General features: G+C 44.5%; 1 protein-coding gene across 1 annotated transcript; it reads right to left on the bottom strand.

Annotated features, from left to right (window-relative positions):
* Positions 1-275: 275 nt before the first annotated feature.
* LOC148016763 (pentatricopeptide repeat-containing protein At4g33990-like) lies at positions 276-3,935 on the bottom strand. The gene has a single exon (XM_087664691.1). It carries the CDS (start codon positions 3,602-3,604, stop codon positions 1,916-1,918), a length of 1,689 nt encoding a protein of 562 aa, XP_087520817.1. The 5' UTR covers positions 3,605-3,935; the 3' UTR covers positions 276-1,915.
* Between the last annotated feature and the right edge of the window lie 9,915 nt (positions 3,936-13,850).

Genomic DNA, 13,850 nt, shown 5'->3' on the forward strand with positions numbered 1-13,850 from the left:
TGTTTCATGCTTGCATGAAGCACATAAAGGTTCATTATCATTATGTATAGGAATGGATCGTGGATTCCGAGTTAGCAGTGGTCTACTATCCTATAGTGGACAATGAGACAAACCTCTTCACGAAGCCTCTACCCAAGGCTTCTATGCTTTGTCACATGAGATCATTAGGTCTTGAAACTCTCCTAGGATATGAGGGTGTTATATTTTGTCAGTCTATTATCTCTTAGTTATGAGCCACATGGCAAAGTCTAACAAGGATACTTAGAGCTATCACTCTGTCTTTCTTCTCAATTTTGGTGTGTCGGTCAATAGTGTTGCCTTGCCAAATGATTTTTAATCCCCCAACACGACTGCGATTTTTTCCCAACTGCCCAAGTGCCACATCAGCATTTCTGCAGACTGCATAAAATGTAGTTCAATGCAGTCAAACTGCATTTAATGCAGTTGGCCAGCCTCAATCAGTCAGTTTTGAGCTTTTCTACTATATATAACAAACGCAAACAGTGGGCATATCATTCATTTTTATGTATTCCACTTTCTCCGTCAACTAGCTACAGTCTTCTCCATCACCCTCATGGACAGCAGACTGCACAGTCCATCTCTGCCTTTGTCACCATCACCGTCAAAGGTGCTGCCATCATTATTCGGCCTAATCTCATGCCCTCATTGGCACCTTGGGCTACGTGTAGGGACTGATCAGTCCTCATTCTATTCAGCCTTCTTCTTTGTTCAGTGGAGATCATTCTTCTCTTCCTACTTTCTCTTGTTTTCTCCTTTTTTCTCCATGCTCATGATTCTCTTCCATTGCACACTCACACAACAATGGGCACTTTGTTTATGTCCTATTCCTTCAAGAGCTATTTCTCTACCCTATATTTTTTTATCTCTCACTAAGATACATTAGTCCCACTTGATTTACTCATACCTTTCTACTTTGTCTACCTCAAGCACACAAGACAAAAGCAAAAGGTTCATCTTTTAAGACTCGGCGTGACTCCCTTGCCCACTATCATTTGGTTGGTTGGAAAGAAGCTTAACATTGTCTCCGATCCATGCAAGCACGCTTCCAAGCTCTCCTCAACCCATCACCTTCAATTTGTCCATCCTCCACCAGCAAGCAAGAACAATAGAAGAGAATAAGAGAAGAGAAAGTCAAGAAGATGGGAATTATTACCCTCTCTATCTCTCAAGCTCTCAAGCTCATTCCCTCACATGTCCTCCCTCTCAAGCTCAAGTAACAGTAGAGAACAGAGAAGAGGATAAAAGAAGAGAACTTATTGCATCCACAAGAATAGAACATTCTATTCAGTTTTGACCTTTAGCATAATTGAGCTTGGGTGTTGATTCCATTCCAATGTAGACTCATCATTTCACTCCAAATTGATATTTTTCTGGAGAAAATGTTAGCAAACCTGTGTTTGACTGTTTTCTTTTGTGTCCATCTCCTGGTTGTGAGCCTCCACTAAAGTCAAGCAAGGACGATTGGAACTCTAGTGCTTCTCTGCATATTACAAAATTTGTAAATTGCAGTGTTAAGTTGGTATTATTGGATTTGTGGCACTCTTACCAGGAGTACAGTGGTGATTTGAATCTCTAATAAATACACAAGTTCTGTGGTTTTGTTGATAATAATGTGCCATCCTCACAAGTTCATGTGTTTTTGGCTACATTATTGTTGCCCATTCAGGTGCATTGATAAGGGTAGAAGCAATATGGCAAACTTCTAGCTGTGCCCACATAGTGCACGTTCCTTCCAGCCATCTGTCAGATTTGGTGTCAGGAACGCAAGCTTGAGAAATGCTTGCCATGCCATTTTGTGGGCCGAAATTTTGGCTTAGCAGGACTATTGCTTTGGGATGCTTCTTATTTGAGTAGAAATATGAATGGAAGTCCCCTTTAGGTGAGCCCACTAGCATTATTCTGACTCACTCTGTGTCTGGTTTTGAACCCTTAGAGATTCGACCCTGTCAGCAACTTCATGCCTTCCAGCAGCTGTATAGATCTTACTCATGTAGATATAAGCTGCAGGATCCTTCTCATCCAACTGCACGGCATGCTCAAATGCCAGCCTTCCAAGCTTTACATTCCCCCATTTTGAAGCAGCACCCAACACAATGAGCCATATCCTAAGGTCAGCAGAAAATGGCATGTTCTTCATCACTACTATTGCCTTGTCTAGGTGCCCCGCACGGGCAAAGAGATCAAACATGCAACTGCGGTGCTCAACATTTGGAATGATGCCAAATCTTGTGCTCATTGTTTCAAAGTACATTTGCGCCTTATCTAATAGCCCTGTGTGAGTGCAGGCATTCAGCAAAATTGTGAATGTTATGGAGTCTGGCTTGATACCTTCTATCATTTTGTCAAATAGGTAGAAGACACTTTCAGTCTCCCCATGAAGGCAGTATCCTGCTGTTAGCACATTCCACAAGGCGACATTCCGAACTGGGATCTCATCAAAGACTTCTTGTGCTTTTGCAAGCAAGCCACATTTTGCATACATATCTACCAATGCAGTACCGGCCATTATATCTTTTTCCAGCATCCCCTCTCTAAGAACGGCAGCATGTATCTCTTTGCCTGTCTCTGCAGCTCCCATGATGCCACAGGCTTTCAAGAGGCAAATATAGGTGATTGCATTTGGAGAAACACCATCAAGTTGCATTCGATCAAAACACTTCAACACTACTTCCCCATGCCCATGTTGGGCATATCCTGATATTAGTGCATTCCACGACACAACATTCCGGCCTGGAAGCTGGTCAAATACATGTTGTGCTTTTGCCAACAAGCCAAATTTAGTGTACATATCTACCACTGCAGTACCAACTACAATGTCCTCATTCAGCAACCCCTTCTGCATAATGTCAGCATGTATTTCTATACCTTTGTCTATAGCTCCTATGCTAGCACAGGCTTTGAGGATGCAAATGTAAGTGACTGAATTTGGAGAGAAGCCCTCATCTTGCATACCTTTGAAACACCTCAGCACTTGTTCACCACATCCATATTTTAGATATCCTGTCATGAGTGCATTCCAAGAAACCACATTCCAAGCCGGAAGGTTGTTAAATACTTCTTGTGCTTTCTCAACCAGACCACATTTGGCATACATATCTACCAATGCAGTACCAACAATCACATCCTTTTTCAGTAGCCCTTCTTCGACAATTTTTGCATGCAGCTCTATGCCCTTGTCTGCAGCACCTATGCTGCCACATGCCTTCAAGATGCAAATGTAAGTAACTGCGTCTGGAAAGAGTCCCTCAATTTGCATTCGGTAATAACACTTTAATGCTTGATCACCATGCCCATGTTGAGCATATCCTGCAAGAAGTGCACTCCATGACACCAAATCCCGAAGCGGTAGTTTATCGAACACTTCTCGTGCTTTGGCAAGAGAGCCGCACTTGGCATACATAGTAATCAAGGTACTACCCAGAAAAATGTCTTTTTCCAGCAATCCCCTTCTGACTATATCAGCATGTATGGTAGTGCCTCTTTGCAAATCTTTCTCTTTGGCACAAGCCTTCAATATGGACACAATCGTGCATGGCCGCCGCAAATCCTGCTGCAATCTCTGCTGGCTGCTGTGACTGCCCATCGTTTCCTCCTCTTCTTCTTCCTCTTCCTCTTCCTGCTTCTACTCCATACATAGAACTTCTCTGCGTCTGTTACTTCTTTAATCTCGGCAGTCCTCTCCTCCTTGGATGCTTTTGAAATAGCCATCGATCAACAGGAGTCCGAGCAGAAAATCTTTGGTCGCTCTCTGCCTACACGTGGTATTGAGACGCGCTTCCATAACCAGAGAACGGAAGCCATATAGATCCGTTAAGCAAGCTTGGACTCTCTCTGGAACGGATACAGTGACACCTTCATGTCTCTTAAGATTTCAAATTGTTGTCCTTGCGGTGGGGTCTCAAGCTGGTTACACACCAAATAGCGAACCCCCCAAACCCTCCCTCCCCGCCTGCCCCGGTCCCCGAGTGTTGGCATGTAAGTTTTGAAACTAGGCAGAGACATGGGCTCAAAGACTTTAAACACTAAAAGGACATATTTTTAAAAAATTAAAAATTTATTATATTTATAATTTTTTATTGGTTGCAAATACAAAAAGTGTACACTTGTTCATCACCTTGCAAACTTTGGGGTTTTGAGGGGGGGGGGGGGGGGGGGGGGGGGGGGGGGCGGGGGGGTGATAAACCTGCACTCGTTACGCACTCAACACGGCACAGAAAGGTAACACGATATGAGCTCAAGGTATACTCTTGTATTATTCAATCCAAAAGCGGGACAACATAGACACATCCCAGGACTACACCCTCGTGACGCCGCACATAAGAGGGTTCACCACTGGGCATAGGGAATCACACGTAGAGTGGAAACAAGGCAGGGCTTTGAGGCACTACTACTCCCTATATAGGTGCAATCGGTAGCAACGGCATGGTATAGCTACAAAGCCCTTACACTCACCCCCGCTTACTGGATTGCTAACCTCAGCAATCTAAGGGTAGTGTTTGTTATTTGACTCATCCGGGGTCTTAACGCAGCTTTTTCTATCAAGCTGGTCAGTGTCTGCCGGTCTAAAGGACCGCGGGGTTTTAACACAGTCTATGCTATTAGACTGGCCAGTGTCTGCTGCACTAGGACATTGGGGCTTTTTATTTATTGGAGTTGTTTTTTGGATGGTTGCTACCATGCGGGTCCACCCTCGACTCGATTACATTTGAGGAGTGGGGCATGTTTGGGTCTATGCTTGAAAACCGCATTATTTGTTGAAGTGTTGAGGCGGCTCAAGGGTCGGTAGAAGGAGCCAGGGGGTTCTCCTCGAGCCAAAGGGCGAAGGCATCCTTTCCGCATTCACGGGCCTCCGCTTCTGAGATCCAAGTGGCCTCCTTGAGTGGACGCCCGTGCCACTTGGTGAGGTATTCGGGAAAGCCTCTTTGTTCCCGGCGTCGGAGGAATGCTTCTACTTCGAAGGGACCATTGGAATGGAGCATTGGTACGCGCCGTCCCCATTGGTTGTCGGGATAGAACCTGCGCAGAAGACGAGCATGAAATGCATTATGAACACAAACACTGTCTGGCAGGTCCAGCTTGTAGGTGACTTCGTTCAGCACTTGAGTGATGCGGTAGGGTCCATAGTAGCGGTGATTGAACTTGGGGGTCATGTTTTTGGGAAGTGACATATTCTTAGAGCTTACTAGGACCAGATCTCCTTTGGCAAATAGTACTGCCTTTCTCTTCTTGTTTGCTTGCTCTATCATTGTTATCTTGCTCTGCTCGAGACTTTGCTTAGCTGTTGCATTGCGATCTCTCCATTTCTTCAAGAATTCTTCGGCATCTTGATCCTCCGCTTTGGCCGCTCCGGATGCTAAGGCCAGTGGTGTAATGACTTCTTTTCCTGTGGCTAACTCAAAGGGAGTGTACCCCGTAGCCGAGTGGATGGAGCTATTATAGTGGAATTCCAAGACATCAAGGTACAAGGCCCAATCCTTCTAATCCACTCTAGCATAACTGCGGAGGTAATCTTCGATGCCTTGGTTGACTCGTTCTGTCTGTCCATCTGTCTCCGGGTGGAAGGATGATGAGAATCTCAGTTGGGTTTCTAGAGTCTTAAAGAGTTCCTTCCACATGTCGCTCATGAATCTTCCATCTCTATCTGATACAATGGCCAATGGTAAGCCATGCAGTTTGAATACATGTGTGAAGAAGAGACGTGCTACCTCCTTGGCATTCAGTGGTGGTTTGGCCGGGATGAAGTGGGCTTGTTTGGAAAAATAGTCCACCACTACAAAGATGATTGTGTGTCCATGGGATTCCGGTAGTTCCACAATGAAGTCCATGCTGATGACATCCCATGGGCGGCTAGGTACGGGTAATGGCTGTAGTAAGCCGGCTGGTTTTGATCTTGGTGCTTTGACCATTTGGCAAGTGGGGCAAGTCTTGATGTAGTCTATCACTTCTTCCTTCATGTTCGGCCAAAAGAACTGCTTCCTAAGGGCCTCCAAGGTTTTGCTTTGCCCTTTGTGGCCTCCAATCTTGCCGTCGTGTATCTCATGCAGGATGAGTTTCTTTAATTCCACATTGTTGGGGATATATAATCTCTTGCCTAAAAATAGAATACCTTCTTCTAAGGTGTACATTCCATGGGGTGTCTCCTCTGCTTCCACATCTTTGATTATCTTGTGCATTTCTTGATCTTGTTCTAGGGCCTCTTTGACAAGTTCTATGAAGTTGCTGCTGACCACACTGACAGCTTTCAGGTCAACTTTCCGGCTCAAGGCATCTGCTATTTTATTAGTGGAGCCGGGTTTGTGCTTAATCTCCAGGTCAAACTTGGCTAGGAAGTCTAGCCAGCGGGCTTGCTTTGCCGATAACTTGGGTTGAGATTGGAAGTATTTGAGGGAGATATTGTCGGTGAAGACTACTGTATGCTTGACTTGAACATAGTGCTTCCATTTTCTAAGGCAGTGGATGACTGCTAACATTTCTTTCTCATGTGTGCTCCACCTTGTTTCAGCATCGGTAAACTTCTTTGATTCATACGCAATGGGGTGACCCTCTTGGACCAGTACACCCCCTATGCCATAGTCAGATGCATCTGTAGAGATTTCAAAGGGTTTGGTGAAGTTCGGCACCCTTAGGACGGGAGTTTGGCTCATGCACTTCTTCATCTGCTCAAAGGCTTCCTGCTGCTTGTTCCCCCATGTAAAAGAGTGGTCTTCTTTGGTGAGGTGGGAGAGGGGGGTAGTGATAAGGCTGTAATCTTTGATGAATCTTCGACAAAATACTGTGAAGCTTAGGAACTCCCACACTTCCCTTACAGTTTTCAGTACGGGCCATTTTTGAACAGCTTCCACTTTCTTAGGGTCCACTTTGATTCCATCTGCTCCTACAATAAAGCCTAAGAATTCCAATTCTTTCACTGCGAACTCACATTTTTCCGGCTTGGCATATAACTGATGTTGCCGCAACTTTTCAAAAACTTTACGTAAGTGTTCCTTGTGCTCTTCTAAGGTTTTGCTGTAAACTAGGAGGTCATCTATGTAGATAATGACAAAAATATCTATCTCCGGTCTAAAAATTCCATCCATAAGGCCACAAAATGTGCCTGGCCCATTGCTTAGGCCGAACCCTAATACTAACCACTCAAAACTACCATATCGAGTACGAAAGGCTATTTTTGGGATATCTTCTTCGGCTATGCAGATTTGGTGGTATCCTGATCTAAGGTCAATCCGACTGAAGTGTTTGGCCCCGTGCAGTCTATCTAAGAGGTCCTCCACTAGAGGCATGGAGTATTTGTTTTTTATGGTGATTTTGTTAAGAGCCCTATAATCTACACAGAGTCTAAGTCCCCCATCCTTCTTCTTTACAAACAACACTGGAGCGCCAAAGGGGGATTTGCTAGGGCGGATAAATCCTTGTTCTTCTAGTTCATGTAGTTGCTTCTTCAATTCCATGAGCTCGGTATGGTGCATGCGATAGGGAGCTCGGGCCGGTGGGGCAGACCCTGGAATTAGCTCAATCTTGTGATCCACATCTCGTCTGGGTGGTAGACCCTTGGGTAATTCGGCTGGCATTACATCTTTGAATTCTTCAAGTATTTCTGCCACTTCTGTGTTCTTCTTCTGTTGTTTGGGTTTCTTGCCATTTTCTTCTTCTTCAATTGGTCTGATCATACACAAATAGACCATATCACCTTGCTTGACTGACTTCTCGACTTGCTTTGCACTGCATGTCATGATACGTGGCCTGATGACGGTCCCTTGGACCGGTGCTTTTTGGGTTTGGCCCTTTGGTTGGCTTGTTGTTGGTTTTGCTGTTTGGCATGATACTCCTGGCTTATTCTCCTTCATTTGTACTTTGATTGGGGTCCTAGCAGGTAGCTGCATTCTTTCGCATGGTACTCTTACGCCTTCTCCTTGCATATCTAGCATCATTTCATTCACCCCCTTACCAAACATTGCAATGACATACTTGTCATAGAATTCCAAGCCTAATATCACTTCAAAATCATCCATGGGGATTACTAAGAAGTTGAGTTTCGCTTTCCACTTGTCGGCTTCCACTTGGACTGCAAAGACTTGCTTCACTTCCTTGGCTTCTCCTTGTGCGAATGTTACTGGTAATCCTTCTGGGGCTTTTGATAGCTTCAATCCATGTTTTACTGCACACTGTGGTGTCATGAAGTTGTGAGTTGCTCCTGTGTCCACCATGATAGGTTGGTTTCCATCGTCCATCCGGCCTTTGATGTATAGATGGTGGACTGCCGCTACCCTGGCTGCCATGCATTGAGGTCGGGCACTAGCTGACCCTACCCTTGGGTGATCCATGCTCTCTTCACTCCCATTTGGAATTTCCTGGATCCGTGGTGGTAGTGGTTCTTCTCCTCCGTATGCACAAGTTGCATTCACCCTTGATCCGCTTGATGAAGCTGTGTCTTCTATTGGGCACCTGTTTTGGTAGTGTGGACCCCCGCATTTGAAGCATCTGATGCCGGTGGACGGTCCTGGGGGTCTCCACCATGATGTGTTTGATCCTGCGGTCCCATATGACGTGCTAGGGGTTGGCCTGTAGTGATTGTTTCCCCATCTCCCTGCTGCTCCTCTTGGTACTAATGCGGTTTGGGATACGGCCGTGGTGTTAGTGGTCTTTTGACTCCTTGTATCTGTGAATGCCCCTCTAGGAGCATTGGGCCTCTGGTTCTAGGAGTTGTTGTTGTTGAAGGTGTTGTTGAAATTGTTGTTGAACCTGTTTTGATTCCCTTGTGTTGTTCTTCTGCCTTCCAGGTCTACCAGTCGTTCGGCCATCCTCATGGCTTCTGCTAAGCTTGTTGGCTCCTGTCTCTCCACATCTCTTCTAGCCCATTCTTGCATCCCAAACAAAAATCCATGTAGCTTCGTGTCGGTGTCCATGTTTGGTAGCTGCAGCATGATTTGCCTATACTTGCTGACATACTCTTTCATTTTTCCCCGTGCTTGCTTGAGGTTCCTCCATTCATCTCTCACTTTGAATTTCTCCAGCTTTGGGATAAAGTAGTCCTTCAGTTCTTCCTGGATCTCTTCCATGAACAGATTGTGTGGCCCTGCTCTTGTTCTAACAGGTACCAACTGGCAGCGTCCTCCTCCAAGTAAATGGCTGCCACCTCCGCCTTCCTGTCTTCGGTAATTCTTGAATACTTTAAGTACCTATCCACCTCTGCGATCCATTTCTTCAGGACCAACCCATCTCTCTCTCCCTTGTACTTGGCGGGTTGGGGCATCTTGAATTTCCCGTAATCATCTTCTGAACTACTGCTATCTTCCTCTTCTTTGAGATGGTGCTTCTTCTCCTTCTTCTTGTCTTTCTTTTTGCTTCCTAATTCTACTACTTTCTCCTTCTCCTTTCTTGTATCTTGCACCCTCCTAGATGACTCCTCTCTACCCGTTCTATCCATCTCCTCTTGCATTCGGTGTCTTTTCTCCTCTTCTTGTTGTTGATTCACCCATTCCCTATAGCCCTGCTCTACTTCTAGTTTTTTCCTCCTTTCTTCCTCTTCCTCTTTCATCAGCATGTTCCTCCATATTGATTCTAGCATGCTGGACATACCATCTAATTGTCTTTCCAGCCCGGCCACCTTCTCTTCTTGGGCCACTCTCCATTCTTGTCCCCTACTCTTCTTCCTCTCCTCCAGTGTCGAGAGGGTGATATTCTCCCTTTCTTCCTCCATGTGGTTGGTGGTGGTGTCGACGCAGGGAAGCCGTGTTTCGCCTGTGGGGGTGTGGGTCGTGCCGCGGGGAAGCCGCGTCACGTCTTCAGGCGGTGGGATGTCGAGGTTGGGACGTCACGCCGGGGCGACGCGTCGTGGGGGCGTCGCAATGTGGGGCGACGCGACGTGGGGCGACGTGACGTGGGGCGACACGACGCGGGGCGTCGCGCTGTGGGTCGTTACGATTTCGATCTCTTCGGGGCACTGGATCTTTCCTCCTGCTTCCGTGAGCACTCCTTCACTCCGAGCAAGAGTTGCTCTGATACCAAGTGTGATAAACCTGCACTCGTTACGCACTCAACACGGCACAGAAAGGTAACACGATATGAGCTCAAGGTATACTCTTGTATTATTCAATCCAAAAGCGGGACAACATAGACACATCCCAGGACTACACCCTCGTGACGCCGCACATAAGAGGGTTCACCATTGGGCATAAGGAATCACACGTAGAGTGGAAATAAGGCAGGGCTTTGAGTCACTACTACTCCCTATATAGGTGCAATCGGTAGCAACGGCATGGTATAGCTACAAAGCCCTTACAGGGGGGGGGTTCACTTACTTAATAGGTAAACAATATGTCATGTCTTCCCCAATGTGTAAAGGATTGCGGATACCCAACCTTTAAAGAAGTATTTTGATTGGTTAATACTTGCAAAGTGGGCATCTGCCATTTGATGTATAACCGGCCTCAGTTTTTGAACTATCGCTTCCCTCAGGAAGGCTTTAGCATTTGACTCTTATCTAGATTGAAGATTGTTCACCAATGATTTTTCTTTTTAAGTCCTAATGTTTTGCAACATATCTTGTGCATCGCATATTCATACATTTTTACTATTTTCCACAACTGTTATAGATAAGCACTGTGATAAGTGTGTAGACTTGTTATAATGCAATTTTAATGCCTTCTACAAGACTGTATGGTGGTCTAACTCTTTTACAAAAGCAATATGGCTCAAAATGATCCATGATTTTGATAGCTCCTATCATACGATATCTCAAAGAGAGGCAAGTTCAATTACTACTTTGAGCTCTTTCTCCTAGAGCATCTACTTTCTTTGTTGCTTGGACAAGAATATCTTCACTACTTACAAATGATTATGCAGCTTCTTTGATTTTTTTTTCTTATTGCTCGACCTATGAAATAAAACCCATTCTCAGTCCAAGCACTTCATGGATTGGTTTGTCCTAGAGAATTACTGAATTTCTAATTGGTAACCCTCAACAGTAATGGAAGAAAAAGAGCAAGGAGCAAAAGCCATGAATGCCTCGATTTTAGCTGTCATTTTTTGGCATTTCATTTTGCTCTAAGGTTAATGGTGATTATTTAGGTCACAATGTAATCAATGCCTTATATAGGTCATTTTGTGAGATCTCGGCTCACTTTCATGCAAATTGTAAAGAGCTTCCATTAGAATTTTAGGCAAGACTATCCAGTGAAGCAAGTTCTTATCATTAAGTGCTTAAAGGAAGAGGGTCAACTCAAGGCTTAATTAGAAAATGGTGCCCAATGGAGAAGGGTATCCCAAAAAAAAGGCCATGTATAAACGCTAGAAAAGAGGAACGAAGGATCATTCTTTTATGTGTGAACATTTTTCTCAAGCACTCTCTTGCTCACTTTTGCATTCTAGCTTTCTATCATTGGGGGGGGGGGGGGGGGGGGGGGATTGTGGGTGAGTGACTGAGTGAGGTTGGAACTAAGAGTGAAGCACTCCATTAGCTCTAGCATCTCCATTGCCATACATGTCTTGTTCTTCACCTTGCAATGCGGTTTGAGCTTGGAGCAAGCTATGAGTGTAGATCACGCACTTGGAGCAAGGTGACCACTCTCAAATTTGTTGATTTGCTTGCCTACTTTATTAAAAGTGTAAAACTCAATTTTTTGGAGGTAGGTTGTACTCCTGAATGAATAAGAGTTCCCCTCTTGTCTTTTTGTTGAGGTTGAAGCCTTGACCTTTTTTTTTCATTGCCAAGACCAAACAAAATTAACCAACCAAGGCACGCACTTCTCCACCGTGCTTAGGAATTGGATGCTTGCAATCTTCAAAGCATGCATGGTTAGGGAAGGAGGTAAATGTTAGATAATGCAATAATGCTTGTGTATTGAGTGAGGATTGATCGGAGTATAGATTTGGGACACATGAAGGACAATTCATGCGCATCACTCACAATTGAATGCCGATGTGCTCAAATGTTTTCCTTGGGTCTCAATCACTCTCAATGACCTAGATTGACCCTCGACTTGAGTATCCACCTCTTGACTGCACACCAAAACACCTCAAATTGAAGCAACCGAGTAGCCCACATCATGTGCTTCACAACTAGACCAACCCACTAATCGAATGCATCCCATTTGAGCACTCATTCACTCAGTTGGAAAGCAAATCCCCATCTAGTATCGTGCACTTGAGCACTAGGTCCCATTTGCATAGAGCATTGAGCTAGAGTATTAGAGCATTCAACTAACTACACTTGAGTCCATCAACTCGAAGCATAGGCTACTACAATATTAGATTTGGCAATGGCTAAAGAATTGTTTAGTTGAGTCCCACGTGATTGACCACCAGTGAGAGACCCATGCTCAAGACCCATGCTCAACTAAACCAACCGCCCTCAAGTGAGCGCTCAAGTTTGCACCTTTTTGAACTTACATCTTTGTAGGCTAGGTCCTCACCCTTGAGTGCTAGGGCACTCAATCAATAATCCACTCTTGAGTTGGCCCTTGAGCTTGCACCTTTAGGATCACTAGGGAACCTTACAACCTTGCTAAAGTATCAGCACGATCAAGTGACTAGCCATTGACAACAAATCCTTGACCACCACAAAGCATGCCGCTCGAGTCTAGCCACTTGAGCTTGCATCCTTCACAATCGACACCCATCAATTGCATGATCCCTTGAGTGCTTGATAGGACCACTTGCAAGTGTGACACTCATAGACATTACTACATGTGCAACAATGAAGGGAGAACCCATTACACTACCATAACATAGAGGCTCAAGCGATGGATAGATGCTATAAGAGTGGGTATCACTGTCAAACAAGGCTATGTGTGCACTCTACATATGATTAGAAAGAAAATAGAGCATATTTGAGCACGAGAAAATGGATAATGATTGAAATTTGTTAATGCAAAATGTATATTTGAGCACAAACTCAAGCAATAAGGCATGGAGCACACTTGAGCCCTTCTCACTCGAGTCTCTCCCCAAGGAAGTCACTTGATCACCAGCACACAAAGGACCATTCACACACATCACTTGCAATTAAGCACCCATATGCTCAAGTGAATATTCCCCTTGAGTCCCAACCACTCCAATGACTTGGACTATCCCTTCATGTTACACTCTATGAGCTCAATATGAAACCCTTGGACACACTCTTATTATTTCAAGGGGCTCGATGCATGAAGCCTAAGGCTACCCCTCACCTAGTATACTCACATGGGTACCAACCTACCAAATGATAGATTGATTCAAAGAAAATGTATCGAGCAGACTTACCAATACTTACGACGTTCATTCATAAGCATTACTCCATGATCCATGTTCATGGCCTTTCACTCACAATCTTACTTCCATCATTACCTATGCAAGAGAGGAGTTGGCAATGATGAGCTTGAGAATATGAAGAGAAGGATGTAGGGAGATTGAGAGATGGAACAAGATTAAAGAAAGAGAATTTAGAATTTTGAAGATTTAATGGATATGGATAGAGGTGAAACTGAGTGAGTTCATTTCATACAGCTTAGCAAAGCAATCAATTTGCAATGCATCTAAGAGATCTTATAGATATGCCCAAGACAAAGGCACATGCACACACTTGGGACGATAGCCCAACACAAACTGATACTATGGCTTAGTATACACACTAATACATGAATAATCTCTACTGAACATAATCTAAAAGTTATGTGTAAAACCTCAAAATCTCATGCATACATCAATCCACTAATGGAAGATAATAGATAGCACCATTGTAAACAAGACACATGAATAGGAATGCATAAATCCATATAAATACCCTCTACGAGCCTTTAGAAGCACTTCAACCTTTAATTACAATTTTATTATAGCAACAAAACATGATATAGATG

Source organism: Lygodium microphyllum, chromosome 23 (assembly GCF_053477565.2).
Source record: "Lygodium microphyllum isolate KBCC chromosome 23, Lygodium_microphyllum_v1.1.10, whole genome shotgun sequence".
NCBI lineage: Eukaryota > Viridiplantae > Streptophyta > Polypodiopsida > Schizaeales > Lygodiaceae > Lygodium > Lygodium microphyllum.